General features: G+C 45.2%; 2 protein-coding genes across 2 annotated transcripts in view; one reads left to right on the forward strand and one right to left on the reverse strand.

Moving 5' to 3' along the window:
* Positions 1-20,859, reverse strand: part of LOC132386637 (zinc finger protein 271-like) — an 89,402-nt gene that overhangs the window by 20,346 nt on the left and 48,197 nt on the right. The gene's annotated exons all lie outside the window — the stretch shown is intronic.
* Positions 592-15,050, forward strand: LOC132386639 (zinc finger protein 850-like). Its single transcript, XM_059958934.1, has 2 exons — positions 592-656; positions 12,159-15,050. Exon 2 carries the CDS (start codon positions 12,564-12,566, stop codon positions 15,027-15,029), a length of 2,466 nt encoding a protein of 821 aa, XP_059814917.1. The 5' UTR covers positions 592-656; positions 12,159-12,563; the 3' UTR covers positions 15,030-15,050.

A 20,859-nucleotide genomic window follows, 5' to 3' on the forward strand; every position in this document is an offset into this window, starting at 1 on the left:
GAGGAGGAGGAAGAAGAGAAACTGAACCTGTAGGATGTGGCTACGAATGAAAGATCAGACACATTTGGAAACTGCTTGATTGAAAAAAAAAACTGGTTAATTTCTGCAAAATACTGGAGGAAATCAACAGATCAGGCAGCAAATGTAGAGAGGAATAAATAGACTACGTTTAGGCCGAGACCCTTCAGCATGCCTAGACTGTGTACTCCTCTGCTTAGTTGCTACCTGAACTGCACAGTTCCGCCAGCATTGTGTGTGTGTGTGTGTGTGTGTGTGTGTGTGTGTGTGTGTGTGTGTGTGTGTTTCTAGCAACTGCGGAATCTCTTGTGTTTTATATCTGCCTCTGTAACAGGGTTATACGAGAGGCATTAGATAAATAGAATGCCTGTTGATATTGAGTATATTGTTTTTGGGAGCCGCTTTCCACGTTAAAACAGCTGCTGAGTTCTCTACACAGAAAAAAAACCCTGAGGTGTGGACATGAAACCGGTGCTAGCAGGAAAGTTTAATGGCACCGCGATTACCCATAAAGCCCTGAGTTTAAAATTTCGCTGTTTCTGAAGCAACGATCAAAAGTGCAGGCATCAAGGTCGATGACGTCACCGAATAGCACGCATGCGCGCCGTACACAAAGGACCTCCGGAGGATCGGTAAAGGTAAGAATGATTTTTCGGGCTGCTATCTTAAACACCGACTGAGGGACATTTGCTGTGAACTCTGGACATCATAGTCCGCAATCCTGGGACGGTCCTGCTCTCTCCCCTCTCTCTGAGCCCCGCAATCCGTACACGGGCCCCGGGGAGCTTCCGGCCGCTAAGGGAATGGGAACCGATGGATCTCTCAGACAGAGCTGAGCTCCAGCTATCTAAAATGCAAGGATTAGGAACTCGGAGAAAGGGAACAAAATCTTTTACATCAGCAGTTGAGAAAATCACCTTTGTTCTATCTCCGATCACAAACAAGAGAAAATGTGCAGATGCTGGAAATCCAAGCAACACACACAAAATGCCGGAGGAACTCAGCATTAGGACTTTTTTCAATAGATGCTGCCTGGCCTGCTGAGCTCCTCCAGTATTTTGTGTCAGTTGCTTGAGCTACCTCCTCTAGTTCTGCACTTTTCTACTGGTGAGAACATGTTTTGTCCCGTTCTCTCTGGGTACGTAATGATATCAAACACCTTTGCCCTGGGCAACAAGTAGCTTTCACATCACAAATGTGCCAGACTCCAATGAGGCAGACTACTGCCCTTCCCTTCATATTCATTGGCATTGCCATAACTGAGTTCACCACCGTCAGTCACTTGGGAGAGGGTTCAGGGGAAATATTTATATACAATACAGAAACTGGTGTTACAGTATTGTGGTGATGCAAAATTTGCTGGAGAATTTGCAAGTGGGGAGTGATATTTGGAAATCTGAGCTTTGAAAGTATCATTTAGCAAGCAAATCACATATGGACGGTTTGCAAAAGTTCTAGTGAGAAAATCCTTCATAACCCACAACAGGCCTGTTACATAGTTTGTGTGAGAGTGCAGATGAACTCGATCAAACCCAGAGGAGATCAAAGTTCTTATCGACAGTGATTTGCTAGCTGTTAAAAGAAATACCTCCCTATTTAAAATTCAGTGTGCATGTTGTCAGTGGGTAAATATTGCACAGCACAAGGTGTTTCGGCACACCGGTCATTACAAATTAGACGGTACATTGGTGGGAAGGCGGGGAGACCTCCAGTGCCCCTGATACCCTCACATACAAGATGTGCATACAGCTGCAGCCTGTAACCCTGCATTTTAAGGAGCTGAAGCTGGAAATGGATGAATTCTGGATCATCTAGGAGTTGGAGGGGGTGATAGTTATAACATCAAGAGAGGTGAGTTACACTCAAGGTGCAGGACACATTAAACTGGGTGAGAGTAAGGAAGGGGAATGAGGTTAAATAGCCAACACAGAGTACTCTTGGGGTCATCTCATACAACAACAGGTGGACCACTTTACAAACTGTTGGGGGGGCGGGTTACCTGGCAGAGGAAAGTCAAATGTTCGGAAATTAAAACTAGCAGAGATCTAATATCCTAGTGGTAAGGCTTGCTATTGCTAGTGTGTGGAGTGGAGGGTGTTTGGTGAAACTAAATTTGCAGTGGGGAATTGGAGTCAGAATGCCAGAACAGATGGTGAAGCGGGTGAAATGAATTGACTTATACCATTCATATACATGAGGAGTAGAAATCTTCATATTACTTCTTCATCTAAATGTGCAATCTGTAATTTACAATAAATAGTTTATACTTAGGACAGTCATTATAACAGAAACACAATTGTATCAGCATAAATTAATCAGTCTGTTGCCCTGGTGGAAGAAGCCGTCCAGGAGCCTGTTGGTCCAGCTTTTATGCTGCTGTACCATTTCCTGGAAGGTAGCAGCTGGAACAGTTTGTTGTTGGAGTGACTTGGGTCCACAATGATCCTTTGGGACTTTTTACGCAACTGTCTCTGTAAATGTCCTGAACAATGGGAAGCTCACAACTACAGATATGCCGGGCTGTCCGCATCACTCTCTGCAGAGCCCTACGATTGAGGGAAGTACAGTTCCCATATCAGGCAGTGATGCAGCCAGTCAGAATGCTCTCAATTGTGCCCCTGTAGAAAGTTCCTAGGATTTGGGGCCCCATCCCAAACTTCTTCAACCGTCTGAGGTGAAAGAGGCACACGGCCACGTACCACACAGCCGGTATGTACAGACCACATGAGATCCTTGGTGATGTTTATGCTGAGGAACTTAAAGCTGTTCACTCTCTCAACCCCAGATCCATTGATGTCAAAAGGGGTTAGCCTGTCTCCATTCCTTCTGTAATCCACAACCAGTTCCCTTGTTTTTGTGATATTGAGGGAGAGGTTGCTTTCTTGACACCAGAAAGATGTTGTTCAGACCTCAAATAGAGTCAGCAGACAAAAGGTTAAGCATGGTATGATGAACGTGCTGAGCTGTGTATATCAGAATGCAAGAAGCGTCGTAGGAAAGCCAGATGAGCTCAGGACAGGGAATTGTGATATTGTAGACATTATTGGGACTTGGTTGCTCCCAACACTCTGAGAGATTTAGAAAAAAAAAACTTTGTAGAGATCGCAGACTATGCTTAGAAACAAAGATTGATATAGGAAGCGATTTTAACTTTTTATATATTGAGTGGAACTCCCATACTGTAAAAGGACTAAATGGGGTAGAGTTTGTCAAATGTGCTCTTAATCAGGACGTCGTATTCCCGACATAGAGGTGTGCGGTAAGCTGTTAGGAAATGATCTAGCATTAGTGACAGAAATTAGTGTATGGGAACACTTTGTATCTAGCGATCGTAATGACATAAGGTTCCAAGTAAATATGGAAAAAGAGAGGGCTGGACCATGGTTTGAGTTTCTAAATTGGAGAAAAGACAATTTTGATGGTATCAGAAAGATCTAATAAGTGTGGATTGGGACTGGCGGTTTTTCTAGCAAAGGAATACTTGTAAGTGTGAGTTCTTCAGAAGTGAGGGAGTAGAGTTTGTATGTGCCTGCCAGAATAAAAGTGGTAAGCCCACAAATGTAACCCTTACCCAACAGGCTGGTATATGTCTAGGGGAAAAAGGAGATCCAGCCACTCTCCAACCCACCTCCCATACACGCAGGTGCTGTGAGAATCGAGTTAATGCCTCGCGCCCGCCAACAGTATCAAACCCACAACAAATACCGTTATGAAATACACTTTAAAAAGTTCAGTCTGTTTAGTGCACTCGTTGGAGCTCAATCAACGAACCAATCGACCCATCCGGCCGTCGCACCTGGGACCACCCCGGTGGTCTTACGAGCAGTCCAGCACACGTCCACCTTCCTCAGCGTCTTCCTCGGCCTCTCCCTTCCACCAAAAAAAAACCCGCGAAAAAAACCCCTCCCCCAAATTCCCAGCATCACAAGACACAGTAACATTCCCCATTGATTAACAAATGAATACAATTACCATATCAGCCATTCTGAAGTGAAACAACGGTGAGAGAAACACTTATCCGACAAAGAAACATTCCTACTTGTAACAAACCAAAGAGGCCATTCTGAGTAACATACACAGGACATTGTACATCTAAATAATTGACGATCCTATCTCTTAGTACTCCTTCCAATAAATTACCCATGACCGACATCAAACTTACCAGCCTATAATTTCCCAGATTACTTTTAGAGCATGCTTTAAACAATAGAACAACATGAGCTATCCTCCAAATCTCTGGCACCTCACCCGTAGATAATGACATTTAAATATATCCGTCAGGGTCCCTGCAATTTCAACATTAGTCTCCTTCAAGGTCCAAGGGAATACCCTGTCAGGTCCTGGAGATTTATCTACTCAAGGTAGCAAGCACCTCCTCCTCTTCTATCTGTATAGGTTCCATGACCTCAATACTTGTTTGCCTTATTTCCATTGACTCCAAACCAGTTTTCTTAGTAAATTCAGACACAAAAAAAAACATTTAACATCTCATCAATTTCTTTTGGTTCCATGCATAGTCGACCACTCTGATCTTCAAGAGGACCAATTTTATCCCTTAACTATCCTTTTGCTATTAATATACCTGTGGAAGCTCTTACTATCCTTCACCTTGAATGCCAACGCCACCTCATGTCTTCTTTCAGCCCTTCCTGATTTCTTCCTGAAGTATTTTTTTGCACTTTTTATACTACTCAAGTACCTTCTTTGCTCCGTTTCTCATATATGCCATACATCTCTCTCTTCTTTATCAGAGTTCCAATATCCATCAAGAACCAAGGTTCCTTATTCTTATTCACCTTGCCTTTAATCCTGAGACTTTGTTCCCAGGGTGTCCTCATGGGCCATCCGGAAATGATTTCAGCTGGTGACAACCCTGTTTTCCCCTGTGGGGTAACCCTCATGTGGAATCGGGCTAATGGTCGGACCTTCAACCAAGTGAGTCCAGTCTCCACTGTTAGTCTGGCCAGTTTACTCTTCAGAGTGCCATTGGCTCTCTCCACTCTGCCAGCGGCCCGTGGATGGTGTAGACAGTGGAATTGTTGCTTGATAGCTAGTTTGTTACATACCCCTTCATTTGCTTTCACCACAAAGTGTGGGCCATTGTCTGAGCTCAGCATCTCTGGCAGGTCGTACCTGGGAATTATTTCCCGTAATAATACCTTCACAACTGTCACAGCAGTATTAATGGTAGTTGCTATAGCTTCAATCCATCAACTGAACAGATCTATAATAACTAAGTAGTATCTGTAGCAATGTACTCTAGGCAATTCAATAAAATCAACTTGTAGACACGAAAAAGATCCACCTGTCAAGGGAGTCGTACCCGGTGTGCAGGGTACAGGTTACCAACCATTCCCTGCTTTCCCAGGTGTGTACAATTATGTATATAATCAACCAATATTGGTAAAAACTGTGTAGGAACATAAACTTGTCCCACTGGGTGATCCAAAAACCTAGGTCGGGGTCTTTCTGGCACCCCATCTGGGACCACAGTTTTCACTCCTCCTCAGAGGCAGCCCCTGAGAAGAACAAAACTCGAGGTAGCTGTAGAACGGTGAGTAAGTTGTTTACAAAGGTGGCGTTACTAATGGGGTGGCAGGAGGAAGTCAGGAATCCCCATGTTCCCAGAGAGCCCCGTAGTCATGTACAATCCCAAATGCAAAGCGGAGTCTGTGTAAACGTTCCCACTTTAGTCTGTTGCTGGGATACAGGCACGAGTCAGAGCAAACAGCTCAGCCTTCTGGGCGGAGACAGCTGCTTCAAAAGAGGCCTGTTCAGTTACTTCACTGTCCGTCACTATTGCATCGTTTCCCTGCTGGATCCACAAAAGAGCTTCCATCCTTATAAAACGTTTCCTCAGGCTAGAGGGGGCATTGCAGAATGGATGGGAGAGTCTGTCCTTCTTTCACTGTGATCTGGACGGGCTAGAGGGGGTATTGCAGAATGGATGGGAGAATCTGTCCTTCTTTCAATGTGATCTGGACGGGCTAGAGGGGGTATTGCAGAATGGATGGGAGAGTCTGTCCTTCTTTTACTGTGATCTGGACGGGCTAGAGGGGGTATTGCAGAATGGATGGGAGAGTCTGTCCTTCTTTTACTGTGATCTGGACGGGCTAGAGGGGGTATTGCAGAATGGATGGGAGAGTATCTCCTTCTTTCACTGTGATCTGGACGGGCTAGAGGTGGTATAGCAGAATGGATGGGAGAGTCTGTCCTTCTTTCACTGTGATCCGGACGGGCTAGAGGGGGTATTGCAGAATGGATGGGAGAGTATGTGCTTCTTTCACTGTGATCTGGACGGGCTAGAGGGGGTATTGCAGAATGGATGGGAGAGTCTGTCTGTATTTCACTGTGATCCGGATGGGCTAGAGGGGGTATTGCAGAATGGATGGGAGAGTCTATCCTTTCACAGTGATCCGGATGGGCTAGAGGGGGTATTGCAGAATGGATGGGAGAGTCTGTCCTTTCACAGAGATCCGGACGGGCTAGAGGGGGTATTGCAGAATGGATGGGAGAGTCTGTCCTTCTTTCACTGTGATCCGGATGGGCTAGAGGGGGTATTGCAGAATGGATGGGAGAGTCTGTCCTTCATTCACTGTGATCCAGACAGGAGGGCTGACATCATGGACTGCAATTGCCCAGAGATGGGGTACAACATCTTGGGTTTGGTCAATATTAAAAGAATGTCTTACCAGATGTCCCGTCTTCACCTCAGACTCCTGCCAGTATCGGAGTTGGCCCACGGCCAAGTCTTGCCAGTCTCCCTCGGTGCTGGAGGCTTGTTTCATCAGGGTGTAGGCAAGGAACCCTGGGCTCTTCGGCTTGAACACAGGGCAAACCCACTGGTGGTATAGGGAACCACCAGTCCTGTCTGTCACCAAAAGAAATCTGGAACTTCGTCCGGAAATGCAGTACCATCTCTTCCTTTAACCTCTCCAATCACCGGGACTGGGAACTTCTGTCCCTTGAGGGGATTCCTCAGATGAGCACCACGTAGGGTCAAAGTGCCCACCACTGGGTGGTCACGGGAAGCTATCAGTTGTTCGCAGTTCCGGCATGATATCCTTGTCCATGTATAGAATCTCGACTTCCAAGGCAGAGCAAGTCTCTCCCTACGAGATTTCACCCCCCGTCTGGTGGTGACTGTAAATGAAACCTCACACTGGTTCCCCTGGAATTCCACCTGCAGTGGCTGGGTACGTGAATACGTACGTTCCGTGCCTTCGAACACTGACAGAGTGATTGTAGCGTCTGATAGCTGGAATCCCTTTTGATAGTATTTCCTGATCAAGGGTGTTTTTGGTTGCCCCATATCAATCATAAACGGAATTGAAATTCCAGCAACTGTCAATATTACATTGGGCTCTTCCTGAGGGATCTTTGCTTGTCAATTTCTAAACGGGTTGTTGTCCCCACCTATCCCATGGTAGGTTTTTGATCCCATTTCTGATCCCAAGATATAGCCCGTTTGCATCCTTCTTCCCGCTGAACATGCTCACTTTAAATATTAGTTCCTTTCGGGGTTGATCAGGAATCGAAAATCAGGTTCCAATAATATGTTAAAGCTCATCACATTCAATTTCGGTCATTGTCAGGCCAATCCATATTATCTGTTTAAATCATGTTGGCTTAGTTGGTAAGTTTTGGAGCAGTAGGACATTAAACTGGGGGGACAGATTCCCATTATTAAAAGGCTTGGTCTCCTGTGAAAGTGCCATAGCAGGCCACAAATCACTGCCAATAGTCTGATCCTGATTCCCCAGGGTTCGGATTGCATTCAAGTACTTTAGTGATGTTTACAGGTTGCTGGAGAGCCCTTTCCAAGGCTTGAATAATCTGGTCTGTCTGTTCATTCTCATTATGGTTTCCCGCCTGTAACTCCGGATAGGTTTGGTATCGCAATTCTGCCTTCCATTTCCACCCCTCATCAGCTGACAGAATCATGCAGCAGAGACTGAATAAATCTTGCGGATTCTCTTTAGACATTTGTGTAGTACTGTGGACACACTGAGCAAACTGTGCTGGTTTTTCTTTTCTATCTGGGGCCTGATTCATGATCATTATCATATCTTGAGGCTTCCAGGGTGCATACACAGGAATCACTGAGGGCTGTCCCTCCTCCTGCTCATGGATTGAGCAGCATTAGAGTGGGCAGTTGTCTTTGTGGAGCCACTAACTCTGGGGATTTATTGGATTCTTCCCTCCCTGTCTCGGAACAATCCCCGGTATTCCCTTTCGGGATCTCAGGGTGTAGAGATCCCCTTCCCTGTGCCGCTGTTTTACCTGAGCGGCCACCGTATCTGGGTACTGGGAGGATTGGGGTTCGGGGGCACTGGGTGAACTTGGCCGCTGGTAAGGTAGGAGAGGTACGGTGGGTGCCCACTCCTCAGCATGGCCACTGTCCTCAAACATGGGGGTTGCGATCCCTTGTTTTCCTGTAAGTTCGAACTTTAGACTGATATTCCTGCCCTTCTCTCCTATCTGGACCAACCTCGGTTTGCTTACGTTGTTTCTCCTGCTCTTGTTTTTGGTGCCCATCCACCCATTCATGCTCCACTTTTAGCATCTCCCAACCTTTGGCGTTCCTTCTGCAGTACATACCTGTTTCCCTTTCTCACATGCATTATTCCTCCAACTTGCTGATAATATGCTGTTCCACTTTACATCTTCATTCAGCCGATCTGCTCAGCACTCCCTATATTGGGATCGTGTTTGTGACTCCAAATGTTGAAGTTGAATAAAACTCGGCGGACCAGCTTCTTATTGTCGCCACAGTTCATTTTCCAGCAGGAGTTTGAGACCCTGTTGTCAAAGGGAAGGCATGTAAGCACTGCCACCATCTGATAAGTGGATTGACTTAATCAGGTTACAGCCATATATTTATACATAGTAAGCCCCATACATTCCTATTGCAAGATGTTATTTGAACTGGTACGCCCACCAAGTCTGTTGTCTCCAAACTTAATTAGATAAGAGAGTTTGCTAAATGAAGGTTTTAATTACAGATGGATACACTGTCTAGTCCTTAACAGTTATTCCCTTTGCAAGGCCCTGACTTAATTACAAACAGATGTTTATTCCTGTCCTTATCAGTGAGTCCTCCTCCCTTTACTCAAAAGAGGGTACAATGTATAATGTTATCAACTAATGAGGGTCCAGTGTATAATGTTATCAACTAATGAGGGTGCAATGTATAATGTTATCAACTAATGAGGGTCCAGTGTATAATGTTATCATCTCTCAGTGTGTCTCTCTGCAAGCCGTAGAGCCGTAGAACTGGTAATGAGCCTGTCTTCGCTAACCACTGAAGACAGTGTTTACTTCGGTTCAGATATTCCTATTCAGTCCCAATTATTCTTTTAGCCAGAGGTTACATAGGTTCAAAATGATTTTGTTTTGTATATATCCTTAATTCTTCAGGAGGGTTCGGGGGAAATGTTTTTGTCCAATATAGAAACTGGTGTTACCTGTGTGTATTGTGGTGATGCAAAAGTTGCTGGAGAATTTACAAGTGGGAAAAGTGGAGTGATATTTGGAACTCTAACTTTTTAAAGTGTAATTTAGCAAGCAAACCACATGGACAATGTGTAAAAGCTCTGGTAAGAAAATCCTTCATTACCCGTTACACTCCCGCTACATAGTTCGTGTGAGAGTGCAGATGAACTCGATCAAACCCAGAGCAGGTCATAGTTCTTATTGACAGTGATCTGCTAGCTGTTAAAATGAATACCTCACTATATAAAAATCACTGTGCACATGTTGTCACTCGGTAAAAATAAGCACAGTACATGATTTATGTGCACACTGGTCATTAGAAATTAGAGGGGGTATTGGAGGGAAGGTGCAGAGACTGCCAGTGTCCTTGATGCCCTCACCTACAAGATGTGCATCCAGCTGCAGCTTGTAGCCCTGAACTTGAAGGAGCTGGGACTTGAAATTGATGAATTCTGGATCAGCTGGGAGTCAGAGGGGGTGATGCATGTGACATGAAGAGAGGTGAGTTACGCCCAAGGTGCAGGACACAGGAAACTGGGTGAGAGTCAGGCAGGTGAATGAAGTTAAACAGCCATCGAAGAGTACTCTTGCGGACATCCCACACAACAGCAGCTGGACCAATTTAGAAACTGTTGGGGGGATTACCTGGCAGTGAAAAGTCAAATAAGTGATAGGGAATTCATTAGTTATGGGAATGGAACAAGAAGTGGACTAATATCCTAGTATTAAGATTTGCTAGAGCTGGTGTAGTGAGGGGTTGAAGTGGTTAAAATAAGTTGTATGGGGAATGGGAGCCAGAGTGACAGAACGGATAGTGGAGAGGGTGATTTGAGTCGAATTGAATTGACTTTATTACATACATACTTCATACTCGTGAGGAGTAAATATCTTTATGTTACTCTCCATCTAAATGTGCAATGTGTAATTTATAGTAACTTATAATATATTGTTTATACATAGAAGAGTCAATATAACATCAACATGCAATTGTATCGGCATGAATTAATCATTCTGATGGCCTGGTAGAAAATGACGTCCCAAAGCCTATTAGTCCTTTTGCTGTGGTACCGTTTCCTGGATGGTGGCAGTAGGAACAGTTTGTGGTTGTGGTGAATTGGGTCCCCAATATCCTTTGGGCCCTCTTTACACACCTGTCTCTGTAAATCTCCTGAATAGTGGGAAGTTCACATCTACAGATGCACTGGGCTGTCCGCACCACTCTCTGCAGGGTCCTGCGATTGAGGGAAGTACAGTTCCCATACCAGGCAGTGCTGCATCCACTCAGGATGCTCTCTATTGTCTCTCTGTAGAAAGTTCTTAGGATTTGGGGCCCACAACAAGCAACTTCAACCATCTGAGGAGAAAGAGGTGCTGCTGTGCTCTTTTCAAAACACAGCCGGTATGTACAGAGCATTTGAGATCCTTGGTGATCTTCATGCTGAGGATCTTAAAGCTGTTCACCCTCTCAACCCCAGATCTATTGATGTCAATAGGGGTTAGCCTGTCTCCATTCCTCCTGTAGTACACAATCAGCTCCTTTGTTTTTGTGACAATAAGGAGAGTTTGTTTTCTTGACACTAGTCAGATGTTGTTCAGACCTCAGATATCAAACACTCAGCTCCTGAATTGCTCCCAGAAACTCCAGCCATTGCTGCCCTGTTGTCACTCCTACCTTTTCCCTTCCAAACAAGTTTGGCCAGCTTCTCTGTCACAGAAACATGGAGGAGTTCAGTACGGAAACAGGCTATTTGGCCCATCTAGTCAATGCTTAAACAACCACTTAAGGTATCTATTGCAACTACCTGACTGGGACCATCGCCTTCCATACACCTACCATCCAGGCTCCCATCCAAACTTCTTTCAAATGGTGAAACTGAGCTCACAAGTACCCCTTGTGCTGACATCTCATGCCACACTCTCACAACCAATTCAGTGAAGAGCTTTTCCATGTGCACCCATTAAATGTTCACCTTCCCCGCTTACCCATGCCCTCTAGTTGTCATCCCACCCAACCTCAGTGGAAAAAGCTGCTTGCATTTACCCTATCTATACCCTCATAATTCTGTATACTTCCAACAAATCCTCAAAGCAATGTTTAATTACCTTGTCTATGTTTAGTGCATTTTTTAGGTGTATAAGATGATGAGGAGCATTGATCGTGTAGGTAGCCAGAGGTTTTATTCCCAGGACTGAAATGGCTAACACGAGGGGGCATAGTTTTAAGGTGCTTTGAAATAGATACTGAGGGGATGCCAGGGGTAAGTTTTTTTACACAGGTAGTGGGGGGTTCATGCAATACACTGCTGGCTATTTGTGTGAGAGTGTTTCAGTTATTGCGGGGCCAGGAACCCATGCAGCTCAGTGGGAACAGGGAACAATACCAGTGGAGAGAGTCAAACTTAGCCAGGTCACGGATTGGAGATGGCAGAAATGCCCCATTCATATGGAGACAGGAAGAGCATCAGAGAGTTTGATGGTCATTCCAGATACCAGCACCCTGCCCAGTCAGGAGATGATTTCTCTCTCCAACTTGGGTTGAACTTCACTGTAACAGTGTGATGCCAGATCACACCTTGACAACTTATGTGAACTCATCTAAAATGTTGTCCTTCACCCATTGACAGATATTGTAAATCTTTTTACAGGTCAAAAATGACAAGGAATTTGTGTACGGGAATCTAGAGCTCAACACACCAGTTTTGCTGTCTCTGTCCAGATATTTAAGAAGTGGAGCAAGGGATTCACTCAATCATCCTTCCTGCTCAGACTGTGGGGAAGGATTCACTGAATCATCTGACCAACTGGCACACCCATCATTTTGCACAGGGTGGAACGATTCACCTGATCAGACAGTGGAAATGGAATCACTCGGCCTTCTCAACTGAAGGTACATCAGCTAGTTCATACTGGGCAAGGCCATTCACCTGTTCTGTGGGTGAGGAGGGATTCAGTCAGTCTTTCCACTTGTGGACACACCAGTCAGTTCACACTGGGCAGAGGCTGGTCATCTGTTGAATTTTGGGGAAGCATTCACTCGGTCATCTGACCGAATGGCTCACCAGCGAGTTCACACCGGGGAGAGGCCGTTCACCTGCTCGGACTGTGGGAAAGGATTCACTTGCTCATCTAAACTGAAATTACATCAGCGTGTTCACAGTGGGGAGAGGCCGTTCACCTGCTCAGACTGTGGGAAGGGATTCACTATGTCATCTAATCTGAAGGTACATCAGAGAGTTCATACTGGAGAGAGGCCGTTCACCTGCTCAGACTGTGGGAAGGGATTCACTATGTCATCTAATCTGAAGGTGCATTGGAGAGTTCATACTGGAGAGAGGCCGTTCACCTGCTCAGACTGTGGGAAGGGATTCACTATGTCATCTAATCTGAAGGTGCATTGGAGAGTTCATACTGGAGAGAGGCCGTTCACCTGCTCAGACTGTGGGAGGGGATTTACTTGCTCATCCAAACTGAAAGTACACCAGCGAGTTCACACTGGGGAGCAGCTGTTCACCTGCCCGGACTGTGGGAAGGGATTCACTTGCTCATCCGAACTGAAAGTACACCAGCGAGTTCACACCGGAGAGAGGCCATTCATCTGCTCAGACTGTGGGAAGGGATTCACTCAGTCATCCCATCTGAAGGTTCACCAGCGAATTCACACTGGGGAAAGGCCGTTCATCTGCTCAGACTGTGGGAAGGGATTCACTTGCTCATCCGACCTGAAGGTCCACCAGCGAGTTCACACTGGGGAGAGGCCATTCATCTGCTCAGTCTGTGGGAAAGGATTCAGCTGGTCTTCTCAACTGAAATCACATCAGAGAGTTCATACTGGAGAGAGGCCATTCACCTGCTCAGACTGTGGGAAGGGATTCACTGCGTCATTCCACCTGAAGATACATCAGAGAGTTCACACTGGAGAGAGGCCATTCATCTGCTCAGACTGTGGGAAGGGATTCACTCAGTCATCCCATCTGAAGGTTCACCAGCGAGTTCACACTGGGGAGCGGCCGTTCACCTGCTTAGACTGTGGGAAGGGATTCACTTGCTCATCCGAACTGAAGTTACATCAGCGATTTCACACTGGGGAGCGGCCGTTTGCCTGCTCAGACTGTGGGAAGGGATTCTCTGTTTCATCCCAGCTACTGAGTCACCAGTCAGTTCACACCGGGGAGAGGCCATTCAGCTGCTCGGAGTGTGGGAAGGGATTCACTATGTCATCTAATCTGAAGGTACATCAGAGAGTTCATACTGAAGAGAGGCCGTTCACCTGCTCAGACTGTGGGAAGGGATTCACTATGTCATCTAATCTGAAGGTGCATCGGAGAGTTCATACTGGAGAGAGGCCGTTCACCTGCTCAGACTGTGGGAGGGGATTTACTTGCTCATCCAAACTGAAAGTACACCAGCGAGTTCACACTGGGGAGCAGCTATTCACCTGCCCGGACTGTGGGAAGGGATTCACTTGCTCATCCGAACTGAAAGTACACCAGCGAGTTCACACCGGAGAGAGGCCATTCATCTGCTCAGACTGTGGGAAGGGATTCACTCAGTCATCCCATCTGAAGGTTCACCAGCGAATTCACACTGGGGAAAGGCCGTTCATCTGCTCGGACTGTGGGAAGGGATTCACTTGCTCATCCGACCTGAAGGTCCATCAGCGAGTTCACACTGGGGAGAGGCCGTTCACCTGCTCAGTCTGTGGGAAAGGATTCAGCTGGTCTTCTCAACTGAAATCACATCAGAGATTTCACACTGGAGAGAGGCCATTCACCTGCTCAGACTGTGGGAAGGGATTCACTGCGTCATTCCACCTGAAGGTACATCAGAGAGTTCACACTGGAGAGAGGCCATTCACTTGCTCAGTCTGTGGGAAGGGATTCACTCAGTCATCCCACCTAATGGCTCACCAGCGAGTTCACACTGCGGAACGGCCGTTCACCTGCTTAGACTGTGGGAAGGGATTCACTTGCTCATCCGAACTGAAGTTACATCAGCGAGTTCACACTGGGGAGCGGCCGTTTGCCTGCTCAGACTGTGGGAAAGGATTCTCTCTTTCATCCCAGCTACTGAGTCACCAGTCAGTTCACACCGGGGAGAGGCCATTCATCTGCTCAGTCTGTGGGAAGGGATTCAATTGGTCATCTCACCTGCAGAGACACCAGTCAGCCCACACGGGGAAATGGCCATTCACCTGCTCAGTCTGTGGGAAGGGATTCACTCAGTCAGCTCAATTGAAGGTACATCAGCAAGTTCACACCGGGGAGAGGCCGTTCACCTGCTCAGTCTGTGGGAAGGGATTCAATTGGTCATCTCACCTGCAGAGACACCAGTCAGCCCACACGGGGAAATGGCCAATCACCTGCTCAGTCTGTGGGAAGGGATTCACTTGGTCATATAAGCTGAATAGACATCAGCGAGTTCACACTGGGGAGAGGCCGTTCACTTGCTCTGTCTGTGGGAAGGGATTCGCTGAGTCATCTGAACTGAAGATACATCAGCGAGTTCACACTGGGTAGAGGCCGATCTCCTGCTTAGAGTTTGGCGTAAGATTCTCTCAGCCAAATCAACCGAATGTGCATCATTGAGTTCACACTGGGGAGAGGCTTTTCACCTGCTGTGAATATGGGAATCGATTCACTCAGTCCTCTAACCATATGCAACTCTCACTTCGGCTAGCAGCTTAACTTTTAGAGTGATAGCTCCCCAACCCAGCCAACTTAAGAAATCTCATTTGGGTGGATGCTTCATGATGTGTCCCGTTCCAAATCAGTACACTGAAATAACAAACTGTACACAATATGTGATTAAACAATTGAGATTTATAATTCCTACTTAGACTATAGGGTTAGTAAAGAAAACAAAAAGAAAGAAAAAGGGCCCAGTCTCTCCTCTCTCCATTCACATCTTCTCATCTCTCCCCAGCAAAAGGTGGTGAAATTCTCTCTTCCAGACTCACAGGAAAGAACAACATTTCTGCCATTGGAGAGCCCCGCACTCCCAAACCCTGTTATCTCTAGTCATAACCTAAACATTGTTGCTGCAGAGAATCAATTACCTTAGCAGTGAAACATTACATAGAGGCCATTACAGTAGCCGTGAAATCTTGCAGCATGTTATACTTGTGACTCACCGCCGGGTTCACACTGGGCAGGAAGTTTCAATAAGCTGTATGCTGGATATTTCTCCATCACCATTGCTGAATGCGATTTCAAGACTGACTGTTGGTGCTGAACTCTGCAATTATTGCTGCTGCTCACCACACCCAGTTCTGCACCCTGGTCACTGGGCATGGGAGGAGTTTCTTCTGCTGCACATTCTCCTTTAATGGGACTGGAGTTTAATATTCTGCATCTGAGACAAATAAATCAGTTCTATTTTAAACTTTGTCTTTGGAACTCTGTGAGTTTACAACACAACTAGTGGACTCAGGCCGGCTGGACCCTGCCAATGATTCTATTCCTTGACAGTCCTTTTAAATCCTCCCCTATTGTTCATCTCCTGCTTCCCTGTGGTGATGGGTTCCAAACCAGTGGTGAAGAGGTTTCCCTTAATTTTTCTACTGACTGAAGAAGTCACACATATTGCAGTTCTGTCTGAGATGTTCTTCACCCCTCAGATCTCTGGGCTGATGAAGAATGACATTGGGAGTTAACCTCCTTATTCAGGGCACATTTCCATATTTTGGGCCATTTTCCCTGCTTCTAAAGGGTTGTTAGAAAACACCACTCTACTCTAAAGACTGAAAGCCAAATGGGAAACCATCCATTGGATGTTCAACGAAGCAGGGTCAGAAACCAGAGGCGGGTCCGCACATTGCAGAGTTTGGGGCTCTGGACAATGGTCGGGATAAGAATGTATGGTGAGGAGAAGGGAATCAGCAGCGGGACGTGGCAACAAATGACAGATAGCAAGATTTGGAAGCTCATTTGATGGAAAATAATTCAGTTGTCTGACTGACAACACAGACAATGCCTGTTGTGAGATTCCTCATTTGTTGAGGCACATGTGTGTTCAGAATGGTAATATCTATTGAAGGATTTATTCCTGATTGTTTATCCTGTAATATTATATCTGGATAGTTATTTTTGATTAACCTGTCTGTTATAATGTATTGATTATAATATAAATTGTGAGATTCTGTCCCTAACTGGATATGGCTTCAATTTATGGTGCCTTAATGAGGTGATAGAGGTCATTCATGAGTTTGTATTTTTAAGCAAGATTTTGGTGAATTATATTTGCCACTTGATTGTACTTGCATAAGTAATCAGATTGAGTTAAACTGCTGCAGGATCCGAGGAATATGTTGGATTGTGTCTGGTTTCTCTTGGCATTTTCTGCATTTATTGCCTTGTTTGTATGTATTTGAGAGTTTTTTGTTAACCACCTTGTCCTGTATTTCTGCAAGGAATCCCTCTGTTTCTGGGAAGAGGTGTCCAACTCTCAGTCAGGTGCTTGATGCTTCCTTTTCAACATCTTGTCTGCTCAGATCGTTGGGATGTCTCCCATGGAGAGTCATACTCATTCCATTTGTTAATGTTTTCTTCCATATTGATTATTCATTTTTCTGAGTTGGCCTCTCATTTAAGTTTTCTGGTCTTCTTAGCACAATTGCACATACACACTTGGAGTGCTGAATCCCGTTTACTTTTGAAGAAAATATACACCTAAAAGTTTTATCTGACTGTTGTGTGATTTTTTTTTCATTTGTGTTATTCCTCTTCCTCCTGTCTAAGGTACTGTTTGAGTGTAAGTAGTCTTTTCTGAAGTTTTCTGAAGTTCTTATTTATCTTTGTAAATTTTACTGATTGAAGTAGGACTAAGGTATTTTTATTTAGAAAAAGTCAATGTCGGTATTGATGAAAGTGTTTATTGCCTTTGTTGTATTTGTTAATTACTGAGCTCTGGCAGGTTTTCTTAAGCCTCGAACTAAATTTTGTCAAAGGTTCTCCCTATTTCACACTATTTTCTATTGTCTTTGCTTGTTGATATTCCAGATATGTGGGTATCAAGAGTCCTGGTGAAGGGTCTTGGCCCGAAATGTTGATTCCCATCCATAGATGCTGCCTGACATGCTGAGCTCCTCCAGAACTTTGTGTTTAGTTCTCTAGATTTCTAGCATCTGCAGGTCCTCTCGTTTCCCACATACTTGTGTTTCTTGAAATAACAAGCCGGTTGTAGTGTCGTGTAGCTCTGTTGGTAAAATATTAAATAAAAACATGAGGAATAGGTGGCACAGGGTTGGAAGATGTAGAATATCAGTGAGTAGAATTAAGGAAGAGCAAATGTAAAACAAAATCCCTGATAGGAATTGTTTCGAGAGCCTCAATTTGTGGTCCACAAATTACAAGGGGAGATAGAAAATGCTTGCCAAAAGTGTAATGTTAGGATAGTCATGGGGGATTGTCATGCAGGAGATTAGGAAGGATGGTGTTGGTCTCAAGAGGAGGAATTCCTAGAATAGCTACAAGATGCTTTTTTAGAGCAGCTCATGGTTGAGCTCACTTGGGGGTCAGCTATTCTGGATTGGGTGTTGTAATGAGCCAGAATTAATTAGGTCACTAAAATCCAAAGAACACTTAGGGGCAAGTGAATATAATATGATCAAATTCACCATGACATTAGTGAAGGAGAAGCTAAAGTCGATGTGGAATAAAGAGAATTAGAGAGGCATGAGAGAAAAATTAGTCAAAATTGATCTAAAAAAAATCTGGGCAGGGATGAAAACAGAGCAGCAATGGCTGGAATTTTTGGAAGCAACTTGGATGGCACAGGATATATACAGTGGCATGCACAAGTTTAGGCACCCCTGGTCAAAACTTCTGTTATTGTGACTAGCTAAGTGATTAAAAGATGACCTGATTACAAAAGGCATAGTTAAAGATGACACATTTCTTTAATATTTTAAGCAAGATTACATTTTTATTTCCATCTTTTACAATTTCAAAATAACAAAAAAGGAAAAGGGCCAGAAACAAAACTTTGCGGACCCTGCTTGGTCAGTACCGAGTAACACCCCCTTTGGCAAGTATCACAGCTTGTGAACACTTTCTGTAGCCAGCCAAGAGTCTTTCAGTTCTTGTTTGAGTAAATTTCTGGATTCAGTCATAAACAGCAAAGTACTGATTGTGGAAATTACAAATGAGAATATTATTAGAGTCACAGAGAGCAGCCGCAGCACTGAAACAGGTCTTTTGGCCCTTCTAGTCCATGCTGACCTGTTCTTGTTGTTACTGCCTAGTTCCAACTAACTGCACCAGAGCCTCCATACAACTTCCATCCACGTCCTCACCTAAATTCCTCTTTTGTGTCTAAATCAAACCCACATCTTCCACTTCCACTGGCAGCTCATTCCACACTCTCACCAACCTCTGAGTGAAGAATTCCCCTTCAGATTCCTCGGAAATAATTCACTTTCACCCTGAATGAATGTCCAATATCAGGGTGAGAGGGAGGATGGGGCAGAGAGGGAAGACAGTAATGGGAGGGGGTGGTCGAGTGCGGAGAGGGAAACAGAGCGGAGTGTTTATACTTAATATCTTTCAGAAAAACTAATTGTTTGAACTTGCTGCGAAGCTCTCCAAATCCTGTATATTCTTAACCAAATTATTGATCTGGGTGACAAGTAGCAGTGGTTGATGTTCAAAGTAAATGTTATTATCAGAGTACATATATGTCACCACATACAACCCTGAGATTGTTTTCCTACAGGAACACTTAGCAAATCTATAGAATAGTAACAGGATCAATGAAAGATCAAGTGGAGCATAGAATTCAACAAACTGTGCAAATGCAAATTAATTAAAAGTCAATGAATAATGAGAGCAATGGGGAGTAACGCTGAGGAACCTCACTAGGCCCAGGCCTCGAGTCCAATAAACAGCCTCCCACCATCACTCTCTGCTTCCTACCATCAAGACAACTGTGCATCCAGTGAGCCAGCTCTCCCTGGATCCCGTGTGATCTGACTTTCCACAGCAACTTACCCTGTGAATGTTATCAAAGGCCTCACTGATGCCCATATTGGCCACTATCCTGGGACAGAGGTGTCACCGATCAGAGCGCACAGATTTAAGCAGAGGATGAAGAGGTTTAGAGGGATCTGAAGAAGAGACTTTTCACTCAGAGGGTAGCTGAAATCTGGAACTCACTGCCTGAGGTGGTGGTGGAGGCAGGTCCCTTCACAACATTTACGAAGAGGATGAGCATTGAAACTGCCGAGACACAGTCGGCTGTGAACCACGTGCTGATAAATGGGACCAGTGTAGACAGTGAGTGGATGGTCAGAACAGGTATGGCTGGCCAAAGGCCTGTTTCCGTGCTGTGTGATCCACCACTCCGGACATGCTAAATTAACGATGGTGGCACCGCAAGGCATTGATTTCAAAACTCCACACCCCTCTCCAGACTGAACCCCTTTGTCACCTCTGTGAATATCTGTTTCTGTCAAGGTAGCATAGCGATTGATTATTTTTGCTAAACAACTGGCAATTGATGAAGTTCTTGTGTCTTCTTCCATTAATATTGCTGCCTTACAGCAAAACTAACCCTCTCACTGTGTCAGAATCAGTGATTAAATCAGAATCCAAACACTGTGCTTTCATCCCTGCACGTTATAACTGGAACCATCTCACTGAGGGTCTGATGGAGACAAGGGATCATATCTCCCCTGCTTCTGACATTTCAAATACCCTCAGAATGAATTTCTGATTCAGTCTGAAGGTTATGGTACATTCAGCTCATCGTCAGACCTGACAAACCATGTTTTGCCACAGCTGGTTCCACCTGTTGGTGTGTCCTCTTTCCTCCATCTCCAGGGAAGCTGCATCTCCGCACAAACTCCTCACTTGAGATGACTGTCTGTACCCGTGACACAGGAAATCACATCACTGTCACTCTCCTGATACCGTGTCTGACCTGCTCACCTCCGGGTATCCTCCATCAACAAGCCTCTTCCTCAGTCACCATCTGTGAGATTATAAAAAACAATTAAAACGATCTATCAGACAGCTCCTGTACCCCTCCACCTCTGACCATGCTGCGCTGGTTAAAACTCTCTCTCCCTTTGCAAACACCGGTTGTCCCACCTGATCCGAACCATCTGTACAAACCCGTGTCCTCCTCTGATGCAAAGGTCACTGACCTCTCTCCCCCACCCCCCCCTTCCCAATCTACAGTCGCAGCCCATGACGATGACAGAGGCTGCCAGACTCTGGGGCTTTGTAACAAACACAATGTTACCAGCAAGATTACACAGTAATTAATATGAACAGAGAATTGCTGCTTCCTGAAAGGACACGCCAACTGGCTCATCCAATTGCCCAGATTCTCCCCAGTTAACAACTT

Source organism: Hypanus sabinus, unplaced genomic scaffold, assembly GCF_030144855.1.
Source record: "Hypanus sabinus isolate sHypSab1 unplaced genomic scaffold, sHypSab1.hap1 scaffold_124, whole genome shotgun sequence".
Taxonomy (NCBI): domain Eukaryota; kingdom Metazoa; phylum Chordata; class Chondrichthyes; order Myliobatiformes; family Dasyatidae; genus Hypanus; species Hypanus sabinus.